The 26,343-nt window shown below is 44.5% G+C and overlaps 1 protein-coding gene across 1 annotated transcript in view; it reads right to left on the minus strand.

Annotated features, from left to right (window-relative positions):
- The window catches only part of LOC126481123 (discoidin domain-containing receptor tyrosine kinase B-like), a 255,085-nt gene that overhangs the window by 58,473 nt on the left and 170,269 nt on the right, over positions 1 to 26,343 (minus strand). The window contains exons 8-10 of the mRNA XM_050104660.1: positions 23,516 to 23,623; positions 18,551 to 19,000; positions 6,146 to 6,282 (exon numbers count right to left, since the gene is read on the minus strand). Coding sequence (XP_049960617.1) covers positions 6,146 to 6,282; positions 18,551 to 19,000; positions 23,516 to 23,623 — 695 coding nt within the window. The remainder of the gene's footprint in view (positions 1 to 6,145; positions 6,283 to 18,550; positions 19,001 to 23,515; positions 23,624 to 26,343) is intronic.

Here is a 26,343-nt window from a genome sequence, read left to right on the forward strand (position 1 = left end):
CTACTGGCATAGAGGTATAGATTTGTGTGTGTTGGTTTACGATATACGGCATGTTCTAATGTGCCATCAACTTTACGGCGAGTGACAACATCCAAAAAGGGGAGGCAGCTGTCTTTTTCTGTTTCCATAATAAATTTGATATTAGCATGCATAGAATTCGAATGCTCAAGAAACCGATGTAATTCATCGATCCCTTGTGGCCGTACCACAAACGTGTCGTCCACGTACCTCCAGAAGATAGTTCGTTTAAAACAACGCGCTCAACACAGCCAGACAAGTCAACTGTGGCCGGACATTGTATTGATACAGAACATTCCGTGAATTATAGTGATGTGAACATTGTAACATCCACTTCTTTCTTTGGGGATTCTGTCTTCAAGGACGCTATAGAGATTAGTTCACCTAATAATTTAATAAATAGAGATGATGGTTTTAACTTGGACAAAGCATGGAATCCGGCTCTTGGAATAATTAAACTGCAGAGAAATCGTCATGGCATCGCATACATCGATAAGCGAATGGCCGACCGGAGTGTCCGTGCGGTTCTGGGCGCTACAGTCTGGAACCGAGCGACCGCTACGGTCGCAGGTTCGAATCCTGCCTCGGTCATGGCTGTGTGTGATGTCATTAGGTTAGTTAGGTTTTAATTAGTTCTAAGTTCTAGGCGACTGATGACCTCAGAAGTTGAGTCGCATAGTGCTCAGAGCCATTTGAACCATTTGATAAGCGAATCGTATGTCTGTACGCCTTCACCACTGGCGGAACGTCTGTAAGTGTACCTCTTTGATGCTGACCAGCGTCTGTGACTCGAAGGCGCGTACCGCCACGGTGGAGCGTATAAGGACGCGCTTGGTACCTTCCCGTGAGTCACGAAACCCATTCTAAGCAATGCCAGGCGATCGGCGGCCTTAATTTCAGTGGAAGATATGGTATTTGCGCGGCTGCGTGCACGAAATTGAATGGACTATTCATTGCACCGCGAGAAGTTGAAAATGCAATTGAAATTCCCGTTAAGGTAATTAAGGGTATTTTGAATAATGCAAGAATAATAAACGAAGTGTTAAGAGGGCAAAATCAATGTTTATAGCACCAAAAATCAGAAGAATAAATTTACGCTTCGAAAATATACCACACAATTTATAGAATAATTCAGTTGTAGTTTGTTGTGGTCAGAAGCCCGACAGAGAGGAAAGGAAACAATGGAACGAAAACTTGAATCAATAACATCTCAATTAGATTAACTTACGCTCACACAAATTTGTTTTCCATATGGATGTGTATCATTAAATCACAAAAATGGGATTTACTGAACACATAACTATTGCAATGACTGCACGAGCTAATGATAGCCAGAAGACATAACCAAACATAAACAACCACACACACACACACTCAGCCAATGAAAAACCAAGAACATAATCAATCCCCTGGTCCAATACGCTACATAACACTAGTGCACCGTCCATTTCCTGTAAGTACACAGTTGGCTGTACAGTAGGCACTCTAAAAAACTAACTCGCAACGGCGTTGGGAAGCCCTGTATGTATGTTGTAAGTAGGCTGTTTAGGTTTTTATGTTGGTAACGCCACATGGCGCTCTATATGAAAATCACTAACTGTGCTGTGTGAAGTCTGTGGCTGGTTGGCATTGTTGGAATTGTGAACAGCGCGTAGGATTGCGCAGTTGGAGGTGAGCCGCTAGCAGTGGTGGATGTGGGGATTGAGATGACAGAGTTTTGAGAGCGGATGATCCGGACGTTCGTCCATCAGAGAGAGTAAATTTGTAAGACTGGATGTCATGAACTGATATGTATATTATGACTTTTGAACACTATTAAGGTAAATACATTGTTTGTTTTCTATCAAAATCATTCATTTGGTAACTATGCCTATCTCTTGTTAGTTCCTTCAGTAGTTAGACTATTTTATTTAGCTGGTAGTATTGGCGCTCGCTGTATTGCAGTAGTTCGAGTAACGAAGATTTTTGTGAGGTAAGTGATTCATGAAAGGTATAGGTTATTGTTAGTCAGGGCCATTATTTTGTAGGGATTATTGAAAGTCAGATTGCGTTGCGCTAAAGATACTGTGCATCAGTTTAGTGATGATCAGAATAAGTAAAGAGAGAAATGTCTGAGTACGTTCAGTTTTGCTCAGCTATTTGAAAATCGAATAACGTAAGGGGTTAATCAGCATAGTAATTCACTAATGTGTACGGCAAAGGACACCGTCGCCGTTCACTCCTTGGGCGCCAAAGGCACTGGCCCACCCGACCTCTTTGCCTCTGGATCCGCCACTCACGTTGTCGGCCGCCAACGCCACGTCTCCACTGGCGCTCTCTACGTCCAGCTGTTGCAGACCGACTGCGAGACGGAGCTGTCGTTAATCAAGAACAACATCGAACGGCATGTCCTCCGCGTGCTTGGCGCCGCTCTCTGAGTCAGCCAGAAACCGTAGCTGCAGGCTCCGTCTGTTCCAGTCCTCACCGCAAGACTCTAAGAGCGGACAACACGGGACGCAAGGCAACAGGGGGCGACGTCCTCCATGCGCTCGACCGCGCTGTCGGTGTGTTGTCAGCCAGCGGCCGTCCGTCAACGTCCCGGACCTTGGCTGCAATCTCCGACTCGTCCGCTGCCCGACACAAGCCTCATTAACCGTGCCGCGGAAGTGCCAAATTTCCATCGTTAGGGATGTCTATCGCTTTCGTGGTCGTACCGAGTTTCCCATGGAACTAACGTCACATCTGGTACACTTGCTGGCGTGACATAACGATTCTTACAAAAAGAATGTGACTGGTTGCTGCTTTCAATGCCTAATTATTGCCAGACGTGAAAGTTACGCTCATACCCGTAATGCTGTGTGCTGTTGCACAGCCATTATGTGTGCCTCAATACTATTATTAAATGGACAGGTATTTATGAATTACACAGTAATTGTTAAGTCATATCTTGCTTCTTACTATTCGATTTAACCTGTTTATTAAATTCATTGTAACTGATCTGTTTATTCATTTTAGGACAACATACAAAACACATTGTTGTCCACAGAATGAAATTTGACTCTGCAGCGGAGTGTGCGCTGGTATGAAACTTGCTGGCAGAAAAACTGTGTGTAGGACCGAGACTTGAACTCAGGACCTTTGCCTTTGGCGGGCAAGTGTTCTACCATCTTTTTTTATGATGAAATAATCGTTATTGAAAAAACTATATATATATATATATATATATATATATATATATATATATATATATGCAACACTTCTTCTAGGTACAATTTAAACTAATACAAATGATTGTTAGCTTGACAAAAACATTAGAAAAACATTAAATACAACAAGATATAACACATTCTGTCTTCTTCCTTTTTTTATGTACGAGAACGTGGATAAGGGTGTTGCATCATGTGACGGGTTGACATGGCACACTCCAACTTTGAGGGGGGTCAAGGAAGACGCTGCGGAGATAACCGACAGAAATTTGTCGGTAAGATGGTTTTCGGGTGAGGGTGCTATGCCCGGCCACAATTTTGTACAAGAAGTCGAGGACTGTATGCGGACCATTCGGAAAGAGGCATTGTAAAGGCTGTCCAAAACGGCTCTGAGCACTATGGGACTTAACATCTATGGTCATCAGTGCCCTAGAACAGTCCCCTAGAACGCTACCGCACGACCACGAGCTGCGGACTGTAAAGCCTGTCCTCGAAACCAGATGAGTGTATGGTGCTTAGCGGGCGGGTAGTGAAATGTCTGGGGCAACAACAAGAAATCTGTGGTTACCGTCGTTGGGGCCACGGAGGTTTGCCCACGTTTCGTTGGATGAGGAGTAAAACCTTTCGTTTTGGGGGGCACGTAAGACGGTGCTCGTCGGTGTCTTCGAGATGACAGTCGGGGCAGAGTGGGGAGGTGGCCAGTCCTATGCGATAAAGTCGACTACGAGCCGGTAATTTGCCGTAGACTACAACATACCAGAGTGCAGACGAAGACGACGGTAAAAACGGTGCATGTACACACCCCAAACCGTTCGCCAGTTAATGTCAGGGTGCTGTAGCATCATGGGGTCGCAAGGGTTGGACAGCATAAACAAACGATAATTGTACTTTGTACGGGGAGGACGGGTGACTGGAAGATCGACCCGAACGTAGCTGAGTTATATGAAACAATTGGCGACATGGTACAATAATGGAGAAATAGGTGCCATATTGATCGGTGGATCGAGAGAAGCTGGTCGGAGGATATCTAAGAGACTGCGTGTTAAGGAAGGGACCGGCCCCCGGCAGTGCCGCAACACAGTATGGACGAAGAGTGCAGAAGATCGTGCCCGCACGTTGACGAGTCCGAGGCCACCTTTTGCTGGAGGCAGTGTTAGAATGTTGTAGCTGACTTTAGAAGGTGCTCCTGCTGACATAAAATATGCAACGGCTGATTGGATTCGGCGGCCAAGGAGTTACGGCACTGGGAGGATCTGGGCGACGTGTACCAGTTTAGGGGCGAGATACATGTTTGCATAGGACACACGTTGGTGTTGGTTTAAGTTACGGTGCACTTGACCGCGAACATGGTGCCGAATCGACTGCAAAAGCCACCGGTAAGCGAGGGCCACTGCGCGGTGTGTGGAGCTCGTAAATTTTTATACCCAAGTAACGAAAGGTGGTACTGACTGGGAGTGGGGTCGGCACCATAACCGGTAGGCCCCACCCAATGTGCATCATAGTCGATTTGCGTACATAAAGAATGCTACCCGAATTACGTCCATACTTGTGGATTCATTGGATGGCGTCACTGAGTTCCGTGGAGGAGCAGGTGAGAAATAGGTCGTCCGCATAAGCCCTGCAGTGAAAGGTGCAGTCACGTAAAGTGAGACCCCATAGTCTAGAGGTAAGACCAGTGATGAGGGGCTCAAATGCAATGGAATAAAGTAAAGTAGACATAAGGGATCCTTAACGCACAGAGCGGCGTATAGGAATCGGTCCTACAAGCCTCCCATTGACATGTACCATCGAGACCGCGGGAGGTAGTAACCGGCGAATGGCATCGACAAAGAGTAATGGCAACCCCATACGTGTCCCCACCATGAGGAGGAATGGAAAGCGATCAAAGGCACTCGTAAAATCGGTGGATACCAGTGCGGCACGAAGGTGACATACAGCGGCCAGCGCGATAAGGTCGCCGCATTCTCCTAGAGCTGTTTGTATGGGGCATCTCAACCACTTGCAGTCTGCTCCGGTGAAAGGACCGTAGGTAAGATGGTGCGTATGCGCGCTGCTAAAAGACGTGCATAGATTTTATACTCTGCATTCATTAATGTAAGGAGGCGATATGCAGAGACATGGGGCCCTCCCTTCAGCATAGGCACTGGTAGAAGAATGCCAGTGACGAATTCCGGTGGAATTGGGAAGGACGGAGTAAAGAGTTCCTGAATCATTTCCGTCCAGCGAGAGGAAGCATTAAGGGGGAAACGCCCGGTAAAACACGGGGAGACCATCTGGTCCTGGTGATTTGTTTGTGGCCCCCTTGTTGATCGCATCTACCACCTCTTCTGGGTTGGTTGCAGTCATCATGGACGTTGACTCCGTACGGTGAGGGTCCGATCAGGGGAAGGACGGAGATCATCAGGAAGTGGCGGTGCGACGAAACCCCATCCACAATCCATGCCGCATCCGACCATCGTCGTCGACGTCGACTTTTCGTCCCCAGCATCACGACCTCCGACGGTGTTCACCACACAACACAGACGGTGTCTGCCTTTTCTGAACATTATCACCAATTTTATAACGCAATAAATTATTTATTTTCTAATTTGTCACATTATTTTTTTGCCGTGATTTTGTAGTATCAGAACAGCTTCTCAGTTTCTTGGATACAAATAAGGTATGTACAAAAATAGACACTTTGTTTTTTGATTCTCCTGACAAATGTGAGATCTGACACTTAGAATGTTTAACATTTACATTCTTCAATTACATTTAGTAGTCTAAATACTGTGCCCTCGCGGTTTTCGATAGGATATTTCGTGGCAGCAGTTATCTCAACACTGTGTTTGTACTATGGCATGTACAGATGCTGGAGTAAGGTTTTCTCTTCTGAGAGAAACAACTGCCTCTAGTTAGTCAAAGTAGCAGCCGAGTGCCGGGAGCAGGCTGCTGGTACTGACCTTCTTGCCCTTGGACGCAGTCTTGTTGTCCCTGGAGAGCAGGCTGCCCGTGTCCTTGAGACTGACCGCGGGGGAGGGCGACGGCGCCGCGGGGGGCCGCACCCCTGTGTCAGGCACGGCGTAGTCGTGGACCGGCTCTGCAACACCACGACCACTGGAGTACAGCATCCACTGTCCACTCAAAGACAAATCAAGAGCTGTGTGGGTTGCGATTATCAGTCCACACAGAAAAGAGGGCAAAAAAGCTTAGCAAGACTACTTTGTATCAGATTACCACTCAGCTGTAGAACCTTTAACCCTCCAAATACCAGGATTTGTTTGTTTCACTTAGTACCACTGGTGTTATAAAGACCTCAAGTAATTTACACAGAATGTACCGATGTTATTTTAATGAACTAACATACAAATGTACACTACTGGCCATTAAAATTGCTACACCAAGACGAAATGCAGATGATAAACGGGTATTCATTGGACAAATATACTATAGTTGAACTGACATGTGATTACATTTTCACGCAATTTGGGTGCATAGATCCTGAGAAATCAGTACCCAGAACAACCACCTCTGGCCGTAATAACGGCCTTGATACGCCTGGGCATTGAGTCAAACAGATGCTTGGATGGCGTGTACAGGTACAGCTGCACATGCAGCTTCAACGAGATACCACAGTTCATCAAGAGTAGTGACTGGCGTATTGTGACGAGCCAGTTGCTCGGCCACCATTGACCATACGTTTTCAGTTGGTGAGAGATCTGGAGAATGTGCTGGACAGGGCAGCAGTCGAACATTTTCTGTATCCAGAAAGGCCCGTACAGGATCTGCAACAAGTGGTCGTTCATTATCCTGCTGAAATGTAGGGTTTCGCAGGGATCGAATGAAGGGTAGAGCCACGGGTCGTAACACATCTGAAATGTAACGTCCACTGTTCAAAGTGCCGTCAATGCGAGCAAGAGGTGACCGACACGTGTAACCAATGGCACCCCATACCACCACGCCGGTTGATACGGGTATGGCGATGACTAATACACGCTTCCAATGTGCGTTCACCGCGATGTCGACAATCACGAATGCGGCCATCATGATGCTGTAAACAGAACCTGGATTCATCCGAAAAAATGACGTTTTTCCATTCGTGCACCCACGTTCGTCGTTGAGTACACCATCGCAGGCGCTCCTGTTTGTGATGCAGCGTCAAGGCTAACAGCAGCCATGGTCTTGGGATTCATCACGGCGTTCCGTATTATCCTCCTGAACCTACCGATTCCATATTCTGCTAACAGTCATTGGATCTCGACCAACGCGGGCAGCAATGTCGAGATACGATAAACCGCAATTTCGATAGACTTCAATCCGACATTTATCAAAGTCGGAAACGTGATGGTACGCATTTCTCCTCCTCATACGAGGCATCACAACAACGTTTCACTAGGAAACGCCGGTCAACTGCTGTTTGTATATGAGAAATCGGTTGGAAAGTTTCCTCATGTCAGCACGTTTTAGGTGTCGCCACCGGCCCCCACCTTGTGTGAATGCTCTGAGAAGCTAATCATTTGCATATCACAGCATCTTCCTCCTGTCGATTTAATTTCGCGCCTGTAGCACGTCATCTTCGTGTTGTAGCAATTTTAGTGGCCAGTAATGTATATTACGGCTGTTCAGCGTTACCATCGTCATTCTATTTTCGTAACTGTTGCATACAAGAAGCAAAAAACAAATTACATTAAGGTCATATTCACCCCAGTGGTACTCACTGCAAGAAGCATGAATAAATTTTAATGTGTTGTAAATACAAAACCATCATTGGATACAACTGCCTCACAGGAAAAAAGTCATATATTTGGAAATCGTAGCTTTGATAACAAGGGAGGAGACGTATTTCGAGTGTGCTTAAGGGGTCACATTGACACTAGTGGTACTAGGAATGGTACAGCAACTGATGAGGCACGAAACCTTAACAGTGAATACAAAAATATCTGGAAAATAAAATTCACACTGTTGCATGTGTTTCATGTAACCGTCATTACTCTATTTTCATAAATGTTACATTCAAGAAACAAACAATTTACAGTGGAGCCATACTGATCCCGGTGATACTCGGTGAAAAAAGTGTAAATAAATTTTAATCTTTTGTAAGCACAAAAAAACAAAACGCCATTCGGGACAATTCACTCACAGTGAGAAATTCACATACTTAGAAAATAATATTTTCGAAAACCAGGCTGATATATATTTCCAACGAGCTGAAGGGGTCACACTGACCCCAGTGGTACTACGACGGTTAAAATGCTCATGGAAATTGTAAGCATACTTTAATATTGTTGCCTACCCTGCCGCAGCATCGACAGTAAACACACTCGAGTGCGCAGAGCGTCATTGTTAGAGAGTTGTGCGTAGCTTTCGTGGTAGACACTACATACGGTGCCGGAGTCGTGACTTGCAAAATCTCTGACTGTCCTTGTCCTTCATCGTCATTTTCATCATCATTGACACTCAAGTCGCCCAAGTGGCGTCAGCTAAAAAGACTTGCAATACGGAAGCCGAACCCAAAGGGGGTATCCTGGCCAAAAAATGCCAGACGATGATTTCATTTCTGACTGCCATATTTGACAAAAAAAAAAAATTAACGACCTCTTTAGAGAAGAAATAAATTTTACATAAGTGTGACCAGTTTCAGTATCAGGAAGATAATATGAAGATGAAATTTCCGCATTCGTGCGTCATGTCGCGAGATCACATCGTGTCACGAGAGCAACAGTCGGCGGTTGCGATTTGGTTACGCATGCAATCGAGAAAAATCAATGGCTGCAGTTTTAGGGCGAACGAACGTAAATTGCAACTATTGTGTTAACCAGGACACCCGGAACAAACTACCTGAACAGCGATTTCTGCGTGATTGTGATATTAGTAATCGAACAAAATGATAGCAATAGATTTCGTTATACTCCAAACAGATCACGTGGCGGAAGTGTCATTTACCAATTACAAGTATTGTTGGATCAAATCACTTGTAAACAGTGCTGCCCATATTACTGTGTCTTACTGGTAGAATATACTTGCATCTGTATGAAATCCTTGTGATCCTTTTTGTGTGAATGCTCCCCTAACCCGTAACTAATTATTGAACATTATAGGGTTAAACTTAAGCTGACGCTCGCAGTCTCAAAATAATTAGCGCAGAACGGAAACATGTACGTAACATTTAGGGATACGGTCACAAAATCTAAGCAGACGCCTGTGTATTTTATAACACTGTGAGCAAAAATCGTTTGTATGAATAGAGGTCTTTTAAATCCATGGGTCGTTGGTGAAATTTTGTTTGACGTTGTCTGAATGTATGGCTTAAGGGTCCTGTAGAAGCATCAATATATTGGCCGAGCGACCGACCGATTTCCTGGATGCCTACAAGCCTACAAATATCCCGACCGACTATACACAGCAAACACAGCGCCGCCCTGTTCGCGTAATTTGTTTATCTTACGATAATTGAGGTTATTTTCTACGAGATCCCGATTGGTTCTACACAGAAACAAAACCTGGGGTTTGCGTTCACTCTTTTAAAGGTAATAAGGACAAAAATAGCCGAGGGATTGTCGTTGGCAAAGGAGTGGCTAATGTAAGGAAAGAAATTTATCCGCGCTCCGTTACTTAAGGAGCTGGGAGTCTGTGATTTTCCTAATTAGATCAGAAAGGATGAAACATGTTTTTTGGAAGTGCTGAACATCACCAAGCTACTGTCATCGAAAACTGATTCAGTCATGAGAGACGCTATAAGCTGCAAGGATAACCTATTAGCTACTCAATGGCTCAAATGGATCTAAGCAGTATGGGAATTAACATCTGAGGTCATCAGTCCCCTAGACTTAGAACTACTTAAACCTAACTAACCTAAGGACATCACACACATCCATGCCCGAGGCAGGATTCGAATCTGCGACCGTAGCAGCAGCGCAGTTCCGGACAGAAGCGTCTAGGACCGCTTGGTCACAGCGGCCGGCTCCTATTAGCTACATCTTGGTTTCCAGCCACTGGCAAACTTCGCGAAGATTTCAAATGCAGTTAAGTTGTATCCCCATAATTACTGTCTAAAATAATTCCTAAAACCTGCAACGTGTTTTGTAGATGCCTAAGGACATACACCATGTTAAAGGACAGTAAATAATGCTAAAGATGTTCGTCTAAACTTCGTTGGTTTATTTATGTATGTTGCACAAAATATGCCTCTGTAAATTTAAAAACGGTGATCTCAAATGGCAGGAAGGGAGACGACAAATGTTGGTGGGGCACATCATTTAATAAATACAACAAAAGATAATAGAATAATGAACCGTTTAGCAACTGTTAGAACAGTCAAAAAATCCTACACATTCTTTATATCGGAAGGGGCTGGATTTTTTAACACTGTTAACCCACTGACTAAATCGGTTTTTAGGTTTTACTTCCCATGAGTATCGATAATGACATATAAGTTTAATCTGTCTACATTTTAGTTTTTTGATCCCATTTCGTTAAGTGTCGGAAATAAAACTAAACACCGAGATACAGAATGTCGACCGACTGCCGCGCAGGATTAGCCGAGAGGTCTCAGGCGCTGCAGTCATGTACTGTGCGGCTGGTCCCGGCGGAGGTTCCAGTCCTCCCTCGGGCATGGGTGTGTGTGTTTGTCCTTAGGATAATTTAGATTAAGTAGTGTGTAAGCTTAGGGACTGATGACCTCAGCAGTTAAGTCCCATAAGATTTCACACACATTTGAACGTCTTTTTTTTTTTTTTCGACGGACTTTTATTCATAAAACACATATATCTTTCACTCTCTCTAATCGCCACATGAAACTATTACGGATTCTTTAAAAAAAGTTCTACGTTTCTTCTTGCATCTAATGCTTTACTCCTCGCACAATGTGTTCTCACAGACATCTGCAGTCTTTCAATTTCTCCAGAAGCTCTGTCAAAGTTTCGTCCGCCTCGCACACTGTCAGGTATATCAGAACAGCACGTAATCCCACTCGTAGTGACAAATGACGAGCATTTTTCGGTCGGTTGGCACTAGCGCTTCACACGGCAGAGCTTGTTGCGTGAATGTGGGGGGGGGGGGGGGGGGGGGGGTTCAGCAGTCGGGTAGTCGCACCCGAACGACAGCCCCAGAAGAAAAGTCAGTCGGTCGGTCGTTTGGGTAAAGTGCCTACACACGTCCGACTTATCGGTCGGTCGAACGGTCGGTTGGTGCGGCTGTAGGGCCCTGTAAGGTGCAGAGAGGCAGCTTGCGCTGCGGGTTGCTAGCCCACCACGGGCACGATGGCCCGTTCCCGGACGTCTCAGTTCGGCGGCTCTACTGGGTCTGGTGAAGCTCGTGAAAATATCCTAACCAAGGCTGTAGGACACACTAAGGCTGCAAGAGCTATTTTGTCCTAGCATAAGTAGTGTACTTTTACACTTCCAGACTGTAACGCACCGCATTTTTTTTTTCCTCAGCCAAAAACAATGTTACGAATGCGAAACGTTACCTGTGTATTATCTGAATTGTCCTGGGCGAGAGAGCCACGTTTTCGTCACTTCCGACTGATAGCGTAGTTGCGGAACAATTTCAAAATGGCGTCTGTAAGTGATGTACGTTACAAGCAACGTCCCGTCATTGAAATTCTCACTGCAGAGAAAGAAACTGTGGGAAACATTGACAAACGCTTGTGCAAAGTCTATGGAGTATCTGCTGTCGACGAAGTACGGTTCGCCGCTGGGCACGAAGGTTGAGTGCATCAGAATGCGTTTCGGCGGAGCTCCACGATTCGCAGCGGTCGGGGAGACCATCCACGGCTGTCATACGTGACAGCTCTGACCTAGCTCCCTCGGACTTCCACTTGTTTGGGCCATTAAAGGACACCATTCGTGAAAAACATTTTGAGGACGGTGAGGAGGTGATCCACAACGTGAAGTACTGGCTCCGCCACTAGGATAAGGATTGGTACCGACAGGGCATACACGCCCTTGCTTGGCTCTGGACGAAGGCCATAGAACGGGATACAGATTACGTGGAAAAATAGGGTGTTTAGATAAAACATCATTCTTTAGTTTATGCAGTTCTCATTATGTTCGATAAATTATTGTTTCGATAAAGAATTTTTGAAGAAAAAATGCCTATAATTTTTTTTGGGCACCTCTCGTATTTAACGAAATTTAATCAGAAATTACATTAAATATAAACATAGCTGCCATAAAATAACTCAACTGGGTAACAGTCTCTAAAAGCAAGAGGCAGGAGGCTTTGGTTTCTTATAATCTCTCAGCATCAGATTCAGCATAAAATAATATTTATTCGTTCTGTACTTAAATGAAAGTAAATAACGCAATTTTCCCGTAACCAGTATTGGTGAGAACCTTATCAAGTAGTTCGGTGGAAGCAGAAAGCCATTTACGTTTTGACTCATTCCGTTTTTCGGACGTAACAAGTCCTGGGAGATTGAATTTACGTTCTGTCGATGCATTAGCACAAGGAATGGCTAAAAGCATCTGTGGCATTCTAACAAAGCTTTGAAAAGCAATGCTGCTGTAATTACCTCTAGGAAAACAACATATTTGGCTCATCGCTGTGTGGCTTGCCTGACGTTAGGTACACTCTCATCTCATCTTCAGAACACATCCTGAAGTTCTCGGTTGTGTTGCTCTCAGAAGTCTAGTCTCCAAATCTCCTATTCGTGGACAACTGGCTTTTATTCTCCGACATGGTTTCAGTTTGTACATCTAAAAATTTTGCACAAGTGCGAGTAGGGCTCGGGCTCTCAGGGTTCCGTACAAACTAATAATTGGAAAGATAGTAATGATAATTTCGTGTGGCTCAATGTCCTAGTGCAAGTCTTTCTATTGGACGCCACTTCGGCGACTTGCGTACCCCTGACCTCCCCCAGTTATCCAACGGGGGAAAGAGTACTTACAGTTTAACGTGCACTCCCAGTCACATGTAACTTCTGGTGGCTCTGCCCATCGTTGACAGGTGAACGCTATGTTAAAATGAAGATTGCAAAATCCATGGCCAGACCGCGACTCGACACTGCGACTTCTCGGTTTCCAGGCACGCGCTTTGCCGCTACAACGGTAGACAACTTAGTCCGACATGTTTATAGATCATCTATAGGTTTTCATGAGAGAGTTTCAGAGAATCGAAACAAGTAAGATATATGGCCATACCTTTCCGCTACATTGAAATATAAGCTTAATTTATTTACACCGACAAAAGACGTACATACTAGTACTTAGCATAAATTTCAACTTGATATGTACCTCTGCCCGTTCTTCAGAAAAGCAGACAGACACCACAACAAACGGAAAAAATGGTTCAAATGGCTCTGAGCACTGTGGGACTTAACATCTATGGTCATCAGTCCCCTAGAACTTAGAACTACTTAAACCTAACCAACCTAAGGACATCACACAACACCCAGTCATCGCGAGGCAGAGAAAATCCCCGACCCTGCCGGGAATCGAACCCGGTAACCCGGGCGTGGGAAGCGAGAACGCTACCGCACGACCACGAGCTGCGGACACAAACGGAAAAAAAATAATTGTTGTCTGAAATAATTACACTCAAAGATTTTAGGAATCGTTGTTTTACTTGTTATGAAACCTTGAATCTTGCCAAATTTTATGATTCTAGGTTAACTGGAAGTATCCTATTAGGCTCTGATGAATGATTTTGGAAATATCGAAGTATGTGAATAAGTAGCGGTATTTTTTGATTGTATTCACTTAGAATGTTTAAATTTTTCACATCGCCATTGGGCCATAGACCTCAGTAAGTGACACGAATTTCAAATTGGTATCTCTAACTATTGTGGAGAAAAAGGAGTCGTAACAGTCGGTGAGACAGACAACAAAGTGATCATATAATGGTTCCATTTTTTAGATTGAGTACGGAACACTAAAGAGCACCAGGTAGCCATATTTATAAGAAATCAATGTCAAGTAACAGTTAAGTTTGGTGAATTAAGGTCAGCCCTTCACTTATTTACCAGATGTGTTTAACTGGAATGTACAGGCATGAGGCTGTCGTAACTGATTGTGTTACGTAGCTTAGTGGATGATCTGATAACGGACTTAGGCTTGAAACTAGTCATTAAGTAGTCAACAAAAGTAATATTGCAACTTGGTCGGTTCTCTGCAATTGATTCCATTATTTGGAAAAATGGCAAAACATGAGATGTTATTCTCATCTGACATGGGAAGTTAACTCATAACATTTTATCCAACAATTTTTTGTTCTAGACGACTACGTTTTTCCTTCCACCATTTAAAAGTTCGCAGGTCGACATATCAACAGAAATTCAATAGCCCTCTATTATATAATTTGAGACAGAAGTGCATTCTTAGAATTTATACAGTACCACTCACAAGGGGAGGCCGCCAATTGTGAAATTCAGATTCGATTCATACTGCGCATAATAAAAGCTCATGGCCAAAGGTGTAATGTGGCAAAGCACCAAGATGCACTTCTCAGCCGTTGTCGAGAAAATCTACAGTTAAAAGAAACCATTGCGGTGTAATACTCTCTACGATTAATAATTTTCTACAGCGTCGTGGCGCAGCGGTAAGCGCTCGGGTTCGTAATCCGAAGGTCGCCGGATCGAATCTCTACCCATGCAACCTTTTTTTTTTAGTATTTGTTTTTTGTAATTCAAATATATATATATATATATATATATATATATATATATATATATATATATATATATAAATTCCCGGGATCAGTTGCAACAATTATGCATATAAAAAGTTGTTGAAAGTCGTTTGTCGTGGAAAAACTGGCGACTTCGGACATCATTATGTTTTCCGCAAACAAAGTTGTATTTCACAAATGTTATTAATTATCTTCATAATGTTATCCACGTATAGTTAACGGAAGACGTAGAAACGATATTTCGAAACGTATACGTATAGCGTAAGTCAAACGTTCGAATTAGAATAGAGACACCACGAACACAAATTTGCTGTGGCAGGTATGAAATATAAACTCCGTTACTCGCTCGTTACACTTGAAGGACAGATGTTGAGTGGGCCGAAACGAGCCGCCGCATAACAGCGTAGTTGCGTGCTAACTTCGAAAGAAGGTAGATGTGGTCCCTAGCGCAACTTATAACATCGTCGAAAATCAGTGCGGACGGGAGAGCTTTGGTACACCCTGTTAAAAAAAAAAGGGAAAAATGGAGGCGGTACAATTGGAAAGTGATCCGCCTTCACCAACATGCATAAGCAATTCATTAATAGTATATATATATATATATATATATATATATATATATATATATATATATATATATATATATAAAATTACAAAAAACTAATAATAAAAAAAAGTTGCATGGCGCGAGATTCGATCCGGCGACCTTCCGATTACGAACCCGAGCGCTTACCGCTGCGCCACGACGCTGTAGAAAGTTATTAATCGTAGAGATTATTTCACCACAACGGTTTCTTTTAACTGTCGATTTTCTCGACAACGGCTGAGAAGTGCATCTTGGTGCTTTGCCACATTACACCTTTGGCCATGAGCTTTTATTATGCGCAGTATGAATCGAATCTGAATTTCACAATTGGCGGCCTCCCCTTGTCAGTGATTGCAGTAGCTCTTGCTAGATTACTTTCACATCAAAGCACACCAAGTTAAACAATACCAATTACACTGATGACAAACATTAAAGCAACAAACGGAAATTGTGGAAGGTTGCGTTTATTTTGCCTACAACAGTGCAAACAGGTGATGGTAAAGTAGAAACAATGTAAAGAAGACAGAACATAAACAAATGCAACATGGATAACGTTAGACAAAAATGTTCTTAATTTTTTCCACCTTGACGGATTTGCATACACATTTCGACAACGGGCTAATGTGCTCAGTATATGGCGTTACCACGTCTGGGTGAGATACAGGTCTCACATGACGGAGCATGTTGCGAGTGACGTCATCAGTCTCATGTTGAGGCAATAACGCCCATTCTTGCTAAAGACCTGCTCGCAAGTCTTGGAAAGTGGCTGATTGATGCTGATGTGATGGAAACCGTCTCCCTAGCGCATCCTAGACATGTTCTATGGGATTCAAATCAGGAGAGCGAGCAGGTCACGCATGCATGGAGTATTTTCCGTTTCCAAGAAAACATCGACCACACGTGCTGTATGATGAGCATTATCGTGCATCAATACGAAGTCTGAGGCCACAGAATTTCGCAATAACTGCATATGAGGTCCCAAGACCTCGTCACGATACTTGACGGCAGTGAAACCTTGCCGATTCACCCAAACAATTTCATGAAGAGGTGTTAGATTTGTCAACGTAATCACTGCCCACGCCATTAAGGATCCTCTTCGATATCGGTCTCTTTCCACAATGTCTGGATTCCGAAATCGTGTTACTCGTCCCCTCCAGATGCGAATGTGTCGACAATCACCGTCCAGACCAAACATGGGCGCATCTGCGAAAAGAACATTGGTCACCGCCCAGGTGTCATTTTGACGACTCCACTCTAGACAATTCAGGCTGCTCTGCCGGTGCCTTCTGTACACCCTTCGTCTCGATACAACACGTCCAGTCGATGCTGCGATGTCGGATGCTAGTTGCCGCGCAGTACTAAGGCGGTACCCTCGTGCCCTTACAGCCAAATGACGGTCTTCTCTTTTTGATATCACACGTGCTCGGACCTGTCCTGATCTTCGGGATACTGTTTCGGTCTATATAAATTGTCTCCACATCCCAGAAACAAAAGAACGATTCACATTGAGTCTTCGGGTCATATGAGTTTGTGACTGTCCTGCTTCCAATCTTCTTTTGGCCCCCTACCGCAGAGAGTCTAGTAGGCGTCTTCTTTGTGCCATACTGCACCGTCTGTGATTGTGTACACAATTGACCAGCAGTATGGAGACAACAGTGCCAAACTCGTGTCTGGCAGTGTGGATTTAGGATTTCCGTGATTACCTAAATCTCTCAAGGCAAATGGTGGGATGGTTCCTTTAAAAGGCCACGGCCGACTTCCTTCCCCATCCTTGGCACAATTTAAGTTTGTGCTCCATCTCTAATGACCTCGCTGTCGGCGGGAAGCTACACCCAATCATACTTTTTCTTTCCAAGGATGGCACAAAAAGTACGTTAGTGCAGGCAAAGAGGGCTTGACCAGGAAAAAGAATTCTGGTCATATGAAACATCGGCTCCAAACCTGAGATAGAAACCTTTGAGAATGTACGTTTGGAGCACAGAATTCTATTGCAGACTCTAGGAAAACTGGAAAAGAAGAGGATTGAAGTGATTGGAATGCCTTACTAGATATGGATACTAAAAATTAGGTGGTCTGATAAGATAATAGATGCGGAGGTTCTCTGCAGAATCGGCGAAGGGAGGCACATATGGAAAACACTGACAAGAAGAAGGGATAGGATGATAGGACATGTGTTAATACGTAAGGGAATAACTTCCATTTTACTAGAGGGAGATGTAGACGGTAAAAACAGTAAGGGAAGTCAGAGACTGAAATACGTCCAACGAATAAGTGAGGACTGTGGTACCACATTTCGATACCACTCCTCTGAAGTCATAGCAACGGAATTGTGAGTTTCTGTGAGACGCCGATAGCGATCGTGCGGGATCCGGCGGAACCAATGGAGCACGCCCACTAAGCCACGCCTCTAGTGGCATAATACCATAAGAGCCATCCAGCGCCGTGATACAGGAGGTCCAGCGGCAGTGATTCAGTCCCCTCGCACTCGCAGCCACACTTCCACGTGCTGCTACGGAGCTGCCACGTAGTCGTGCCAACGACAGCAACATTCGTGCCTTAGTATGGACGGACTCTTCCTAATTCACATTGCGACAGCTCGGCTCCATTTCTTGTTGCATCGTGCGTAATGAGCCTTCGTACATTTGGAGAAATACAAGTAAATCTTCTGTTTGCTGAGCTACTTGTTCACTAACCAATTCACATCCTGTCCAGCTTTCCTAAGACGAAAGTGTTCGCTACGCTGTGTAGCTCACCTCTCCTTACTGCTGTGTACGAAGTCGTACACGACATTGGGTACTCGTGCTGTACTGATATGAAGGGGTTTGCAGAAGAGCAGACTTGGTGATGGGCCTCATCAAACGAGTCAGAAGACCAGTGACTTGAAAAATATTACCCCTATTACAATGATACTCCAAAAGATATCGAAAACTGTGAATTCCTTAGATCAAAATTCACAAATGGCAAATTGACCAAGAGGAAAAGCCAGAATATAAGGCTTGAACAACATGGTCTGAGGAGAGAAAATAGGTAAACAGAATCAGGATGACAGACATGTTGGCAGAAAGGAAGGTAAATTTGCTCCTCGAAGTAGTACGCATAGTGCCAATGAGCTTATTCGCTAGTTATAGTGAAGATACTTGCTGTCCACGCTTACCGTCGTGCATCGGGAAGCGCTTCCCGAAGGTGCCGCCCACGTCGACGAGCACGCTGCTGTAGCTGTAGTAGGGCGCGTACTTGAGGGCGTGGTAGGGCTCCTGGTAATCGCTGGCGACGAGCAGTGGGTCCAGCGTGCCCTCCCAGGAGCGGCCGCAGCCGGCGGGCGCCGCCCCCGCCGCGGCGCCGCCCACCTCCTTGGCGGCGAACGAGGCGCCGCTCTTGGCGGTGCCGGCGGCCGAGGCGGCGCTGGAGGTGCCGGTGGCGGGGGCGGCGCCGGCCAGCGTGGGCGCCAGCGCCACCTTGGCGGCCAGCGGCGACGCGAAGCACTTGCGCTGCCGGTGGCGGGACACGATGAGCGAGATGGCGGCGGCCAGCAGCAGCACCAGCGCCATCAGCACGCCGATGATGACCGCCAGGTACGTGTGCTCCTCCTCCGTCGCCGTCGACACTGCGCACACCCAGCCATACCGTCTCACTCAGCGAGGCTTCAACCACAACAAGTCTTGGTGACTGAACGCGTACAGACAAAGTTAGAGAGATGAGCGTCGCCATGTGCCCCTCATACCCTGGTAGTATCACCGCAACCCACTCTTCTGCAGGCGGTTTTTCGGCTAGTCTCGATTAAGTCAATTAAGAGGGAACACAGCAAGTTATGCCTGTGTTTATGATCCAATCAAGCAAATATGTAGTAGGATCTCAGGGTCAGAACAGGACTGCAGACCCTGTATAGAACTTAGCGACATTCGTCAAGATGATGATGATGATGATACACTGCGGTCCCCAAAGTTCAAATGGTGCAAATGGCTCTGAGCAGTATGGGACTCAACATATGAGGTAATCAGTCCCCTAGAACTTAGAACTACTTAAACCTAATTAAGGACATCACACACATCCACGTGCGAGGCAGGATTCGAACCTGCGACCGTAGCGTTTGCGCGGTTCCAGAATGAAGCGACTATAACCGCTCGGCCACAGGAGCCAGCGGCCCCAAAGTCATAGGACACCTCCAAATATCGTGTCGGACATCCTTTTGCACGGCGTATTGAAGCAACTCGAGTGGCGTGCAGTCGTTGGAAATCTCCTGAAGAAGTACTGAATCATGCTGTTTCTACAACCGTCCGTAACTAAAAAAAGTGTTTTCTGTGCAGGATTTTGTGCACCAACTGACTCTCCATTACGTGCCATAAACGTTCGAAGGTTTTCATGTCGGGCGATCTGGGTAGCCAAATTATCCGCTCAAATTGTCCAGAAAGTTTTCAAACCAGTTGCAAACAACTGTGGCCCGTTGACATTCCTCATTGTCATCCAGAAAAATTTCATCGTTCTTTGGGAACATGAAGTGCATGAATGACTGCAAATGGTCTCCAAGTGGCCAAACAAAACCATTTCCCGACAAGGACTGGTTCATTTGTACCGAAGGATCCAGTCACTTTCATGTACAGGGTTATTACAAATGATTGAAGCGATTTCACAGCTCTACAATAACTTTATTATTTGAGATATTTTCACTATGCTTTGCACACACATACAAAAACTCAAAAAGTTTTTTTAGGCATTCACAAATGTTCGATATGTGCCTCTTTAGTGATTCGGCAGACATCAAGCCGATAATCAAGTTCCTCCCACACTCGGCGCAGCATGTCCCCATCAATGAGTTCGAAAGCATCGTTGATGCGAGCTCGCAGTTCTGGCACGTTTCTTGGTAGAGGAGATTTAAACACTGAATCTTTCACATAACCCCACAGAAAGAAATCGCATGGGGTTAAGTCGGGAGAGCGTGGAGGCCATGACATGAATTGCTGATCATGATCTCCACCAAAACCGATTCATCGGTTTTCCAATCTCCTGTTTAAGAAGTGCCGAACATCATGATGGAAGTGCGGTGAAGCACCATCCTGTTGTAAGATGAAGTCGGCGCTGTCGGTCTCCAGTTGCGGCATGGGCCAATTTTCCAGCATGTCCAGATACACGTGTCCTGTAACGTTTTTTTCGCAGAAGAAAAAGGGGCCGTAAACTTTAAACCGTGAGATTGCACAAAACACGTTAACTTTTGGTGAATTGCGAATTTGCTGCACGAATGCGTGAGGATTCTCTACCGCCCAGACTCGCACATTGTGTCTGTTCACTTCACCATTAAGAAAAAATGTTGCTTCATCACTGAAAACAAGTTTCGCACTGAACGCATCCTCTTCAATGAGCAGTTGCAACCGCGCTGAAAATTCAAAGCGTTTGACTTTGTCATCGGGCGTCAGGGCTTGTAGTAATTTTAAACGGTAAGGCTTCTGCTTTAGCCTTTTCCGTAACATTTTCCAAACCGTCGGCTGTGGTACGTTTATCTCCCTGCTTGCTTTATTCGTCGACTTCCGCGGCTACGCGTGAAACTTGCCCGCACGCGTTCAACCGTTTCTTCGCTCACTGCAGGCCGACCCGTTGATTTCCCCTTACAGAGGCATCCAGAAGCTTTAAACTGCGCATACCATCGCCGAATGGAGTTAGCAGTTGGTGGATCTTTGTTGAACTTCGTCCTGAAGTGTCGTTGCACTGTTATGACTGACTGATGTAAATGCATTTCAAGCACGACATACGGTTTCTCGGCTCCTGTCGCCATTTTGTCTCACTGCGCTCTCGAGCGCTCTGGCGGCAGAAACCTGAAGTGCGGCTTCAGCCGAACAAAACTTTATGAGTTTTTCTACGTATCTGTAGTGTGTCGTGACCATATGTCAATGAATGGAGCTACAGTGAATTTATGAAATCGCTTCAATCATTTGTAATAGCCCTGTAAGCACGCCCCGCACCATTATGCCCCCCCCCCCCCCCACCAGCTTGCACAGTGCCTTGTTGGCAACTCGTGTCCGTGGTTTTCAGCAGCTGAAATCTGGTTTCACCTGACCAAATCACGACTTTCCAGTCGCCTAGCGATCAACGTGCGTGGTCACGAGCCCGGGAGACATGCTGCAGGCGATGTCATGCTACAAGCAAAGGCACTCTCGTCGGACGTCTGCTGCCATAGACCACAAACGTCAAACTTCGCCACACTGTCATAAACGGATACGTTCGTCGCGCGAGCCACATTTACTTCTGCTGTTATTTCACGCAGTTTTCCTTGACTGTTAGCACTGACAACGCTACGCATCACTGATTGGTGGGTCCCTCCGCAGGAGTATGTACCCATCTGATACGGAAGAGTCACTTAATCCAGCCGGAGTTGAAAGGTCCAGTTGTGTAGCATTTTTAATAACGAATGCAATAAATACTCATTCAATAAATTGAAAATAGCTCCATTATATAAACACAAGGTCAGTGAAGTTATTTTGTGTACTTATACGAGGGTTGGAAATTTAGTAGTGGCAACTATTTATTACATCTCGTAGAAAATAGATACGTGTTTCCAAGTTTTACTGGTCTCCAAAGTAGTCACCAGCATTGTGTATAAGCCGTTGCCAGCGATGTGGAAGTCGTGGGATACCCTTAGCAGTGCCAGTTGTGTTGACAGTTCGTGCGGCGCGGTCTATTGCCCGACGAATTTGTAGCAGTTGTGAAGCGAATGCCATGAAGTGTTTTCTTTAGTTTAGAAATCGTTATTTCCGGCTTCATTCTATTTTATGTTTGGTTTGTTCGCTTAATTGATAATACTACCAAACAATTCGTGCATTAACCAGTGTTTGCCACATCTTACAGATCGAGTTATTCGGACTCGAAGTTTTGCTAATAAAGGCTTACTCCTCTCTGGAGTAGTTGGACTTTTGTATTTTCCAGTTGAATTTAGTAGCGAGCCTCCTAAGTTTTCATACAGTTCATAGAATCGAAACGACTGCTGTACAGGGGATTCTCGTAATAACTTTATACACTGGCGTCAAACATTTGCAGTGGAACATGTCGGAGGGATCGAAGATGAGATTTTAACGTCCTGTCGAAATATATAGGGTTTACGTGGTCGTGGGAAATTCACAAGTAGACTTAAAAATTCCGTTTATTTCTGGGAGTACGCCAAATTCAATTTTTTAAATAATTTTGTATTTTTCGGGTGGTCTTTAGTGCAAATGTCATTACTGGGATAATGCTTTTTTGGATTCTCGTAGCGCTACACGATACTTCGTTCACACTGCACCGTTACTTTTAATTGTCAGTCTCTAAACTGGTCTACTGCTTCCCACGTCTTTGCCTTGTGTCAGTCTCTCCAACCCAACATACAACTCATAGATCCTAATACTTTATGTCGTAAGGTTCGTTTACGACAGCACGTTTTTCCCGTTCTTCCCTCAACTGGACAATCAACAATACTCTATAGTCTTGGTCGTGACATTCTTTTTCTTATCGCTCCTGATTAGACGTTGGCGTTTAATAGCTTCTTCAGATCAAAACTGTGGTACGGAGAACTAACACTGAAAGGGTGGAATAAACCTTTATATAAATCATAGAGACCAAGACAAGTACGTATGATTGAGTCGAACATGGTCGCACGCCCGCTGACAGACATTTTGTCAAAAGTAATGGAACTGAATAATCGTTTTATGTACCACCCAGCACATGACTAGCAAACACATTCTCTAAGTCACGTAATCTCATTCTACACATGTCAGTACTCAGATATTGCTCTATTCTGTATTTTGCTTGTGATACACGTAGGTAATCCCATATCTGAAATGCTTGTACTTTACTGAGCTTCCGTTTTTCTACTGACCACCTTCCGTTACCACGCGCTTCTGTGATTGAGACCAGTACACTTCACATCAGAAGTAAAATTTTTCGCAAACATGCTCACAGCGTGTTCACAGATTCGATTAAGGAAGGTACAGTGGGAAGCCTCTATGGAGTGGGACAAATAACAAAAAGCTATGGGCTGGATCGAGCAAACTGTCCGACCGTGAGGCGTTGCCTCCAAAACACAAGGAGGAGAGAGGTCAGAAGTGGATGGACATCCAGATGAAGTCACAAGCTGGAAGGAAAAGTTGGGGAAACTCACCGGGCCGGCCGCCGACGTGTTGCTTCTTGCGGTCGATGAAGACGTCGGTCTGGGCAGGGGCGTCCTGTACCGGGACCACTTCCTCCGAAAAGTTCCCATGTGCGACCACTGAAACACAAGAAACTGACTTTCTAACAAGCAATAACTTTCATGCTTATCAAAATGGTTCATAACGTAGTGGAGGGTATTGCAGTGCGTTTAGTGCATTATTATATTACTATTGTACGAATATGAGAAAAGCGTTCTAGTTATCTCGTCTATAACGGAGTACTGTGTGGGACCTGTGGAAATAAATTACATCTAAACAGAAGTGATTTTTGGCGTTCCCCAAGGTAGTGTTATAGGCCCTTTGCTGTTCCTTATCTATATAAACGATTTAGGAGACAATCTGAGCAGCCGTCTTCGGTTGTTTGCAAATGACGCTGTCGTTTATCGACTAATAAAGTCATCAGAAGATCAAAACAAACTGCAAAACGATTTAGAAGAAATATCGGAATGGTGCTAAAAGTGGCAGTTGACCCTGAATAACGAAAAGTGTGAGGTCATCCACATGAGTGCTAAAAGAAACTCCTTAAACTTTGGTTACACGATATATCAGTCTAATCTAAAAGCCGTAAATTCAACTACATACCTAGGTATTACAATTAAGAACAACTTAAATTGGAAGGAACATATAGAAAATGTTGTGGGGAAGGCTGACCAAAGGCTGCGTTTTATTGGCAAGACACTTATAAAATGTAACAGACCTACTAAGGAGACTGCATACACTACGCTTCTCCGTCCTCTTTTAAAATACTGTTGCGCGGTGTGGGATCCTTGCCAGATAGGGCAAGTGGAGTACATCGAAAAAGTTCAAAGAAAGGCAGCACGTTTTGTATTATCGTGACATATGGGAGAGACTGTCACAGAAATGATACAGGATCTCACGAAATTCCAATCACCAACTTTCTCCTCCGAATGCGCAAATATTTTGTTGACACCGACTTACATAGGGAGGAACGATCACCAAGATAAAATAAGGGAAATCAGAGCTCGTACGGAACGATATAGGTGTTCATTCTCTCCGCGCGCTTTACGAGATTGGAATAATAGAGAATTGTGAAGGTGGTTCGATGAACCCTCTGCCAGGCACTTAAATGTGATTGCAGAGTATCTATGTAGATGTAGATACAGATGTAGAACATACCGAGTGGCACAATGTTTTGCATTGCATGCTCTAGGCGTTTCTACAGTCACGCCTTCATAACGATGTAGATTTCTGTGCCTTTCAAATACATGATGCTAGTGTTGGCATTTGCATGTAGCTTATAGTAGGATCCAGAAAGAGAAAAAAATGTTAAGAGGCGTCTTAAATATTTTATAAACGTGCAGCATCACATGCCGGCACATGTCACCCGTTGTTACACGGTTGATGACTACGCAAGAGAAAACTGAAATTTTTCGCTAATTGTTAATCAGTTCACTGGACTGCACTAAAAATTAGCAGCTGATTTAAATAATTATTGTTAGTATTGCACTCGACAAAGTAGAAAATGTTTATATTGTAGTGCACCTCTTCCAGCTAAAATTTAAAACTACCTCCACGAAAGGCACAGTCTATCGTCATTAAGAATGGAGGAAAAACGAGGGAGGAGGAGAAAACATTGTGACATGTCCTTCTGAGTGTCATGTACCGCCAAGTGAATAGCAACGAATCCCGGTTACTTCGCCCTATAGGTTTTTTTTTTTTTTTTTTTTTTTTTTTTTTGTCATCAGTCTACTGACTGGTTTGATGCGGCCCGCCACGAATTCCTTTTCTGTGCTAACCTCTTCATCTCAGAGTAGCACTTGCAACCTACGTCCTCAATTATTTGCTTGACGTATTCCAATCTCTGTCTTCCTCTACAGTTTTTGCCCTCTACAGCTCCCCCTAGTACCATGGAAGTCATTCCCTCATATCTTAGCAGATGTACTATCATCCTGTCCCTTCTCCTTATCAGTGTTTTCCACATATTCCTTTCCTCTCCGATTCTGCGTAGAACCTCCTGATTCCTTACCTTATCAGTCAACCTAATTTTCAACATTCGTCTATAGCACCACATCTCAAATGCTTCGATTCTCTTCTGTTCCGGTTTTCCCACAGTCCATGTTTCACTATCATACAATGCTGTACTCCAGACGTACATCCTCTGAAATTTCTTCTTCAAATTAAGGCCGGTATTTGATATTAGTAGACTTCTCTTGGCCAGAAATGCCTTTTTTGCCACAGCGAGTCTGCTTTTGATGTCCTCCTTGCTCCGTCGGTCATTGGTTATTTTACTGCCTAGCTAGCAGAATTCCTTAACTTCAATGACTTCTTAACCGTCAATCCTGATGTTAAGTTTCTCGCTGTTCTCATTTCCACCGCTTCTCATTACCTTCGTCTTTCTCCGATTTACTCTCAAACCATACTGTGTACTCATTAGACTGTTCATTCCGTTCAGCAGATCATTTAATTCTTTTTCACTTTCACTCAGGATAGCAATGTCATCAGCGAATCGTATCATTGATATCCTTTCACCTTGTATTTTAATTCCACTCCTGATCCTATCTTTTATTTCCATCACTGCTTCCTCGATGAACGGATTGAATAGTAGGGGCGAAAGGCTACAGCCTTGTCTTACACCCTTCTTAATACGAGCACTTCGTTCTTGATCGTCCACTCTTATTATTCCCTCTTGGTTGTTGTACATATTGTATATGAACCGTCTCTCCCTCTTTTTTCAGAATCTCGAACAGCTTGCACCATTTTATATTGTCGAACGCTTTTTCCAGGTCGACAAATCTTATGAAAGTGTCTTGATTTCTCT

The sequence above is a fragment of the Schistocerca serialis genome, chromosome 5, assembly GCF_023864345.2.
Source record: "Schistocerca serialis cubense isolate TAMUIC-IGC-003099 chromosome 5, iqSchSeri2.2, whole genome shotgun sequence".
Taxonomy (NCBI): domain Eukaryota; kingdom Metazoa; phylum Arthropoda; class Insecta; order Orthoptera; family Acrididae; genus Schistocerca; species Schistocerca serialis.